Source organism: Penaeus vannamei, chromosome 37 (assembly GCF_042767895.1).
Source record: "Penaeus vannamei isolate JL-2024 chromosome 37, ASM4276789v1, whole genome shotgun sequence".
Taxonomy (NCBI): domain Eukaryota; kingdom Metazoa; phylum Arthropoda; class Malacostraca; order Decapoda; family Penaeidae; genus Penaeus; species Penaeus vannamei.
The window spans coordinates 19,578,098-19,588,097 of record NC_091585.1 but is presented as its reverse complement, the minus strand read 5'-3'; the positions used below and the strand labels follow the sequence as shown (position 1 = coordinate 19,588,097).

Here is a 10,000-nt window from a genome sequence, read left to right as displayed (position 1 = left end):
GCCGACTGTTTCTTTTCTTTTCATTTTATTTTTATTTTTTTCCCACCCCAGGCTGTCACAAGGATCCGCCCGACACCCCGAAGTCATTGACAAGAACCCTGAGCGAAAACTACAAAAGCGATAATGGTACTGTGACGTATACCTGTCCAGCTCGCATGGTTACCCTGAAAAATGCTACCAACCAGACGGTTACATGCAGAAAGTTAAGGACAAGATACAGGTTTTCACCTCTTCGCGTCTCCGACTGTCCAGGTACAAGAAAGAAATTGTTTTTGAGTGAGTGTGAGTGTTTGTGTGTGTGTGTGCAAGCGTGTGCGTGTGTGTGTGTGTGTTTTATTGTCACTTTCATCATGATACGCATTATGACTATCATTATCATTATTATTTGTATCCTTATCATTGTTATTATCCTCATAATTCTTGCTAATATCATCAAAATTGTCTTTCTACTAGTTCTCACAGAATTGAAGATAGGGAAATTGAATCAGTTTCTCCTTTTTAGTATTTTTTTTTATTTTTCGTAATTTATGTTTTGTGTTACCGAGCTCAAGAAATATAATCATTATCAATTCTGTCATTGTAATTGTTATTATTCGTATCATGATTATGAATATCGTTATGTTAGGTTTTAATGCCAAGGAGATACGTTACTCTATTCATTTGTTATGAAAAGAATGCCTACTAAAAAAAATGATTTTCTCTTAAACCTCCATAATTGCAACGCAAAATTTATTTGACTGTTCGTATGTTGATTCCAATGCCAAATCGTATTTAGTGAGTTGTAGAGGATTTTAATACTGAAGAAAATTTTGTAGTGCTGTAATCTGAGTATCGAATTTTCATATCAGTTATAAATCTGATTAATGAATTCTTTTCTAAATGAGGGATATGTGTATCTTCTAAAAGTTTCGCTATTATTACTTGTAGAAAAGGTATGAATGAGACTGGATATCTTCACAATACAAGAGATGTATTGTATTGCGACGATATCCAGTCTCATTCATACCTTTTCTACATTTTGTCAACATGGATGCGGTTCATCGAATTATTACTCGTAAAACATTATTTCTTTCATTTTCTGAGTCGATGTATAGTGTCCCTTTTTCTTAGTTTTCGCGGCGAGGTCACTGGCCCAGAGTTAGTCCTTCGTGTCCTTCTGCAGAGGCTACAGGACGCACGTTAATTAAGACGCTTTAATTTAATCAAGATGTTCGCTGCTAATTTTAGCTTTGATCCTGCCGCGCTATTTTATTTTCATTTTTTTTTTTTTTTTATGGAAATGTGTCTCATTTCTTTTTTATCTTTGCTGTTACTACTCGCTTGATTATTTTATTTTTATTTTTTTATTATTATTATTTTTTTTTACATTTATTCAAGAAAGCAATTTATTTCCGATAATAATTCTTCGGATCTGTCAGCCGCGTAGATCAGGATTTAATCAATCTAATTTAATTTAATTTAATTTAATTTAATTTAAGATCACAATTAAATAATCATCCAGCTGTTAGGACACATCTCACCCACGCCATAATCATCACAATATGCAATTATGTATATATTTAGCAGAACATTGGGAGAGGCCGTAGGAAACATTTGATACAAATCATCTTTGGTCGCTTTTGTAATTTGATGATGTAATGAGCTAAATAAAAATATTACTACAGCTGACGGATTCCATTTGATTTATAATGGTATCTGTTCTAATTAATTCGTTAAAAATCATATCGTTGATTTTTTTTTTTTTTTTTGCAGACAGATTTTATATATATCTCTGAACTAAGGAAGAGATAAATAGACAAATAGATATTAGATTTTTTCTCGCGTCCGTTTGCAGTCTATTTGTTATAAGTATAATAAATTTTCCTTTCCTGAGATTGGACGCCCAATCAACCCTTTTTTAGTCGTTGCGTCACAAAAAAAAAAAAAAAAAACGAAAGAAATCAATACACAACACTTCCTTATATACACAACACCTCCAGCATGCGCGGGGAAGCCGGAAGTGGCCAATGCCTGGACAACCTGGGACAACGAGACCATGTACGAAGTCGGGAGTGCCGTGGTCGCCATGTGCCGCCGCGACCATTACGTGCGATGGAGAGAGCGAAAGCAGAAAGTCCAGTGCACGGAGTCCGGATGGCAGGAAGTACCCGGATGTGTCCTCATGAGGAGTGAGTAGTGGAGTAGTGGACCTGCCATCTTCTCCCCATCTCCCCTCTCCTCTCCCCTTTCCAATTCCCCTCTCCTCTCTCCCTTCCCTTCTCTCCCCTTTCCCCCTATCTCCCCTCTCCTCTCCTCTCCCCTTTCTCCCCTCTCCTCCCTCCCCCTTCTCCTCTCCGTCCCTCTTCCCCTCTCCTCTCCCTCCCGATTGGAGTGTCAGAGGATGGCCGATAGACACAACGTCTGGCCAGAAATGTTGATTTGTGACAGACTTGCGGCCGGTTTGTCAAAACTGTGCGAGGCTCGACCCAATGAACATTAATTATACGGATATACGTATAGACAAATAAATGCATATCTCTAAAGTCTAGACATACATATCTACCGTATAGATATAGAAATGAATGTATATATATCTTAAAGACTGATAGATATGCATTTATTTCTGAGTCAGGCCTCGCATTATTCTTTAAAAAAAGAAGAAGAAAAAAACGGCCGTTAATATATACATGCAATCTTGATGACATTCGGCTCGAGCTTCCTCTACTAAGCTTATTATTTTAAAAATTTGATGTGTGGTTTTGTATATATTTGTCTGAAAACACGAAGAAATTCATATTTACAAGAATAGTAATATTCAGTTGTTTTTCACAGTGTTGAACTTCATATTATTATTCCTCAAAGAAAGTTCCTCCCAAGAACTGCCAGGGCGACTTCTACCTTTCAGAATTTGCGAGAGAAATATTAGTTTTGATAAACACCATTTATTGCACTGCACTCTTTTTTTGTATGCTAAACACCCTGATTCTTAATGCCTGGAGCAAAGTCTACAGAAGTCTTAGCCTGGAGTATCCCATACATGATATTTTACCTCGGTTTACGTGCAGATATACATGGTACACACAGGCAGTTCTAACAACACCCTGTCTCTGGCAAACACGGATGCAGAATAGGAAAGTCTGGTGACGAGCAAATGCCACAGCTCGACCTACTTCGTCGAGGCTGACTCCAGCTCCCCTCAAGATCAACCCTTCCTCAGGATACCCAACCCTCCCTCAGGATACCCAACCCTCCCCCAGGATATCCAACCCTCCCCCAGGATACCCAACCCTCCCCCAGGATACCCAACCCTCCCTCAGGATACCCAACCCTCCCCCAGGATACCCAACCCTCCCCCAGGATACCCAACCCTCCCTCAGGATACCCAACCCTCCCTCAGGATACCCAACCCTCCCCCAGGATACCCAACCCTCCCTCAGGATACCCAACCCTCCCTCAGGATACCCAACCCTTCCTCAGGATACCCAACCCTCCCTCAGGATACCCAACCCTCCCTCAGGATACCCAACCCTCCCTCAGGATACCCAACCCTTCCTCAGGATACCCAACCCTCCCTCAGGATACCCAACCCTCCCCCAGGATACCCAACCCTCCCTCAGGATACCCAACCCTCCCGCAGGCTGCGACGGAGAGCTTCCCGACAGCTTCATCCAGGTCGCCTCACACCCAACCCTCCCTCAGGATACCCAACCCTCCCTCAGGATACCCAACCCTCCCGCAGGCTGCGACGGAAAGCTCCCCGACAGCTTCATCCAGGTCGCCTCACACCCAACCCTCCGTCAGGATACCCATCCCTCCCTCAGGATACCCAACCCTCCCCCAGGATACCCAACCCTCCCTCAGGATACCCAACCCTCCCGCAGGCTGCGACGGAGAGCTTCCCGACAGCGACCTCGAACCGGTCCTGAGCCACGAGTTCCCGAGGGAGGGGACGTGGGCCACCTACGTCTGCCCGCCGACGATGGGGTCGAGCGAGGACGGGGCCGAGGAGGAGGTCATCAGGTGCACGGAGACCCCAGAGGGAATGCAGCTGCTCCCCGAGGTCACTCATCCCTGCTGGAGTGAGTGGCCGCAGAGATGGAGGGATGCTGTGTGTGTGTGTGTGTGTTGTGTCTCGTGTTGTGTGCTGTGGTGTGTCTCGTGTTGTGTGCTGTGGTGTGTCTCGTGTTGTATTGTGTTATGTGCTATGTTGTGTCTCGTGTTGTATTGTGTTATGTGCAGTGTTGTGTCTCGTGTTGTATTGTGTTGTGTGCTGTGTTGTGTCTCGTGTTGTATTGTGTTGTGTGCTGTGTTGTGTCTCGTGTTGTATTGTGCTATGTGCTGTGTTGTATTGTGTTGTGTGCTGTGGTGTGTCTCGTGTTGTATTGTGTTGTGTGCTGTGTTGTGTCTCGTGTTGTATTGTGTTGTGTGCTGTGTTGTGTCTCGTGTTGTATTGTGTTATGTGCTGTGTTGTGTCTCGTGTTGTATTGTGTTATGTGCTGTGTTGTGTCTCGTGTTGTATTGTGTTATGTGCTGTGTTGTGTCTCGTGTTGTATTGTGTTATGTGCTGTGGTGTGTCTCGTGTTGTATTGTGTTATGTGCTGTGTTGTGTCTCGTGTTGTATTGTGTTATGTGCTGTGTTGTGTCTCGTGTTGTATTGTGTTATGTGCTGTGTTGTGTCTCGTGTTGTATTGTGTTATGTGCTGTGTTGTGTCTCGTGTTGTATTGTGTTGTGTGCTGTGTTGTGTCTCGTGTTGTATTGTGTTGTGTGCTGTGTTGTGTCTCGTGTTGTATTGTGTTATGTGCTGTGTTGTGTCTCGTGTTGTATTGTGTTATGTGCTGTGTTGTGTCTCGTGTTGTATTGTGTTATCTGCTGTGTTGTGTCTCGTGTTGTATTGTGTTATGTGCTGTGGTGTGTCTCGTGTTGTATTGTGTTATGTGCTGTGGTGTGTCTCGTGTTGTATTGTGTTGTGTGCTGTGTTGTGTCTCGTGTTGTATTGTGTTATGTGCTGTGGTGTGTCTCGTGTTGTATTGTGTTATGTGCTGTGTTGTGTCTCGTGTTGTATTGTGTTATGTGCTGTGTTGTCTCGTGTTGTATTGTGTTGTGTGCTGTGTTGTGTCTCGTGTTGTAGTGTGTTATGTACTGTGTTGTGTCTCGTGTTGTATTGTGTTGTGTGCTGTGTTGTGTCTCGTGTTGTATTGTGTTGTGTGCTGTGCTGTGTCTCGTCTTGTATTGTGTTATGTGCTGTGGCGTGTCTCGTGCTGTATTGTGTTGTGTGCTGTGTTGTGTCTCGTGTTGTATTGTGCTGTGTGCTGTGTTGTGTCTCGTGTTGTATTGTGTTATGTGCTGTGGTGTGTCTCGTGTTGTATTGTGTTATGTGCTGTGTTGTGTCTCGTGTTGTATTGTGTTGTGTGCTGTGTTGTGTCTCGTGTTGTATTGTGCTATGTGCTGTGTTGTATTGTGTTGTGTGCTGTGGTGTGTCTCGTGTTGTATTGTGTTATGTACTGTGTTGTGTTTCGTGTTGTATTATGTTATGTGATGTGCTTCCCCACACCTCCCCCTCTTCGAACCACAGCCCCCCCTTTTCAGTGCCCTCCTCCCGTTCCCCCTCCCCCACCTCCCCCTCTTCGAACCACAACCCCCCTTTCTCAGCTCCCCCCTCGCGTTCCCTCCCACCTCCCCCTCTTCGAACCACAACCCCCCTTTCTCAGAAACCCCCTCGCGCCCCTTCCCGCAGGGTGCATGGCCGAGCCGACGATCCCCAACGCCCAAACGGACTGGCAGGGCTCCGTCCACTACCTCGTGAACTCCAGCGTCACCGCCACGTGCTCGCCTGGCCGCTTCCACGCCGAAGGGAAGAGCCGGCTGGTGACGTGCCTCTCGACCGGCTGGGAGGCTGCGGACGGGTGCGAGCCGGGCTGTTCCTCCGAGCCTCCTGAGGGCGAGGGGGACGTGACACGGGAGGAGTTCACGGACAGACGCGTCGGCGCCAGAGTCTACTATCACTGCTCGTCAGAGAATTTCTTCAAGTCATTTGGGGTATGTGAGTGTGTGTGTGCGTGCGTGTGTGTGCGCGTGTGTGTGTGTGTGTGTGTGTGTGTGTGTGTGTGTGTGTGTGTGTGTGTGTGTGTGTGTGTGTGTGAATGTGTGTGAATGTGCGCGTGTGTCTGTGAGTGTGTGTGCGTGCGGATGTGTGTCTGTGAGTGAGTGGGTGTGTCTGTGAGTGAGTGAGTGTGCTTGCGTGCGTGATTGCGTGCGTGTATGTGTATATATACATATATATGCGGATACAAGTACTATTTCACAAGACAAAAAAAGAAAAGAAAAAAAGTCGTAAGGATCAAATTCCTCCTAAATGTACGTAAACTAACACTGGCACTCTCTGCCTAGTACCGGGCCACCTACAAGACCGCCGTCGAGTGCCAGGAGGACGGGGAGTGGCACCTCACAGACGCGGAACTCAAGTGCGAGACAGGTAAGACGGGAAAGGTTTTGGGGATGACACCCAAATACATACATACGCACATACATACATACGTACATACATACATACGCACATACATACATACGCACATACATACATACGCACATACATACATACGTACATACATACATACGTACATACATACATACGTACATACATACATACGCACATACATACATACGTACATACATACATGCGCACATACATACATACTTACATACATACATATATATAAATACATACATACATATATACATACATACACTCACATACATACATACACTCACATACATACATACATACACACTCATAAACATACACGCATACATACATACATACACACACAATATACATACATACACACATACACTCACATACATACGCACACACACTCATAATCATACATACACGCATATATACATACATACATACACACACAATATACATACATACACACATACACTCACATACATACATACGCACACACACTCATAATCATACATACACGCATACATACATACATACATACACACATATATACATACATACACACATACACTCACATACATACACACACACTCATAAACATACATACACGCATACATACATACATATATACACATATATATATATACATACATACACACATACACTCACATACATACACACACACTCATAAACATACATACACGCATACATACATACATACATACATACACACATATATACATACATACACACATATATACATACATACACACATACACTCACATACATACACACACACTCATAAACATACATACACGCATACATAAATACACACACACACACACACACACACACACACACACACACACACACACACACACACACACACATATATATATATATATATATATATATATATATATATATATATATATATATATATATAAACATACATACATACACACATACACTCACATGCATACATACACACTCATAAACATACATACACGCATACATACATACATATATACATACATACGCACACACACACTCATAAACATACACGTATACATACATACGTGCATACAAACATGTACATACAACACACACACTTGATCCAATTGATCCAAAAAATGAGTAGCAATTTAAAATCAAATTCAAATAATCTCTAACAGAAAAATGTCTGATTGCATTACATTTCGTTATGATTCATAATTCATTCTGTCAAAATATTTTCAACTTAAATCAGTTAGAATAGCAGGAAAGAAATTCAAAATTTAGCTTCCGAATTGACTTTTCTTTCCCTATAACGTTCAACCTAAATGAACTTCCATATTGTTTAGTTCAGGACACTACGACAAGGTAACAAAAAATGGATTAAAAAAAAACACTAGACGTTATCAAAAAAAAAAAAAAAATGTAGATCTACGGCCAGTCCAATCTCAGTAAAAAGGAAAACCTGGCAACTCACCAGATGAATTTTTAATCAGCTCACCCGTAATACTTCAGGTTTCCATATATCACGAAAAGATCAGGAAAAAAAAGCTTCTATCCATTATTTTTCATTGCTTTACCCCGCTTCGTTATTTTCCTCTCCAAAGAAAACCACCGAATAAGGATGTTCTAGTGTCAAGGTTCAGTTGCCAGTTTGTCCCTTTCGGAGATTAGACGGCGTGAAGGATGGGACCAACAACAATGAGATTATCAGCAAATCCAATATATATATATATATATATATATATATATATATATATATATATATATATATATATAGACAAATACACTGAGAATATTGGCAGGGAAGGCCACACGGAACGTTAACTGAACAGAGCAAACCATGTGTTTCGGACGGGAATTGAGAAATTTTCTTCAAAACACGACCTAGGTTAGGTAGTTTTCTTAATATCAATTTTAAGTTTTATGATTTCAGTTATGGATATCTGAATACATGTACATACTTACATACATATATATATATATATTATATATATGTATGTATATATATGTATATATATACATATATACGTTATACATACATACCCCATTTACCTCTTACCCTGCAGTTGTGTGGCAAGAACCGCCCTCCCTCAACGGCACCGTCAGCAACCTGCCCAACTGGAGCATCTTCCTGGGGACGACCATCGAGTACCGGTGCCTCGAGGGGCTGTTCAGCGTGACGGGCGCCGCGTCCACCAACGCCACCGCGATCCTGGGCGGCTGGACGGACTTCGATCCCGATTTCCGTTGTGTTCCCGGTGGGTGCTCGGGGCCGGGCAGTCGGCCGAACGCCTGCTTCCGTTGTCGGTTCTTGGTTGGTTTGGTCACGATGACATGAGGAAGCTTTTTGGTTGAGGGTTTCCGCACCTTCTGACCAATAGCATAGGCGTGGATGAAATCACTCCCAACTCCCTGTTCTTCGCAGCGTGTCTGAAAGAGCCCGAGGTGAGGAACGCTGAGCTGGCCTGGGACAGCGAAGCCCTCTACCTGCTCGACGCGCACGTCACTGCGACCTGCAACGAAGGCCACCTTAGCGACGGCGGAGAGGCCAGCCGGGTCGTGACCTGCACCGCCTACGGGTGGGAGGCGATCAGTGGGTGCTACGTGGCGTGCACGGCGGCCCCTCCACCGGCTGGCGAGAACATGGTCATGGGGCAATACAACTTCACTGGCGTTGGCGCCTCCGTGCAGTACGAGTGCGCGCAAGACTTCTACGTGAAGAGACAAGGCGTTGGTTTACCGACATTTTTCTTTGACGTTTACTTGTCGAAAGTGCTCTATTTTGGACTATATTATATATATATATATATATATATATATATATATATATATATATATATATATATATTACCGAATGCAAATGCTAACGGCTATTTTTAATATATTACCGAAAGCAAATGCTAACAATTACCCGCACGACAGGAGCCGGTGAGCAACACCTCCGCGGTCTGTGGCGAAGACTTGACATGGCATCTCTCGCACGGATCCCTGGACTGCGACATGCGTGAGTACAGCATCGAGGGCATGCCAAGTATACTACACTGGATGATCAAATACTTCAGTCAGATACGTAAAAAAATAAACTTACAATGTTGTTATACAAACTAGAATTATCGCCAAATACCGAAATTGTGTGTGTGTTGGGGAAAGTGTTGCCAAGTAGTTTTGGTCTACGCTTTGGCCTGGCCTGTTGCTCCACGAGATTAAGATTAGTTTAGTGTCTCTGTGCGTGTGTTCGTGTGTCCGTTTGTAAACGTATCAAAGAATGCGATGCTTTTGATTTTATTACTCAATAGATTTACAAACACGTAACCTTCATGCTATAATTGACCATCAACTGTCAGAACCACAGATAACCCCCTTCACTCTCTCTCTCTCTCTCTCTCTCTCTCTCTCTCTCTCTCTCTCTCTCTCTCTCTCTCTCTCTCTCTCTCTCTCTCTCTCTCTCTCTCTCTCTCTCTCTCTCTCTCTCTCTCTCCCTTCCCTCTCCTCTCCTCTCCTCTCCTCTCCTCTCCTCTCCTCTCTCTCTCTCTCTCTCTCTCTCTCTCTCTCTC

The 10,000-nt window shown here is 43.3% G+C and overlaps 1 protein-coding gene across 2 annotated transcripts in view; it reads left to right on the top strand.

Annotated features, from left to right (window-relative positions):
* Nucleotides 1-10,000, top strand: part of LOC113824559 (sushi, von Willebrand factor type A, EGF and pentraxin domain-containing protein 1) — a 20,666-nt gene that overhangs the window by 6,114 nt on the left and 4,552 nt on the right. For both annotated transcript variants that reach the window (XM_070115371.1, XM_070115370.1), the window contains exons 5-12: nucleotides 52-252; nucleotides 1,980-2,168; nucleotides 3,861-4,058; nucleotides 5,715-6,016; nucleotides 6,368-6,452; nucleotides 8,513-8,704; nucleotides 8,872-9,176; nucleotides 9,369-9,450. In XM_070115371.1, the coding sequence (XP_069971472.1) occupies nucleotides 52-252; nucleotides 1,980-2,168; nucleotides 3,861-4,058; nucleotides 5,715-6,016; nucleotides 6,368-6,452; nucleotides 8,513-8,704; nucleotides 8,872-9,176; nucleotides 9,369-9,450 (1,554 nt within the window). The remainder of the gene's footprint in view (nucleotides 1-51; nucleotides 253-1,979; nucleotides 2,169-3,860; nucleotides 4,059-5,714; nucleotides 6,017-6,367; nucleotides 6,453-8,512; nucleotides 8,705-8,871; nucleotides 9,177-9,368; nucleotides 9,451-10,000) is intronic.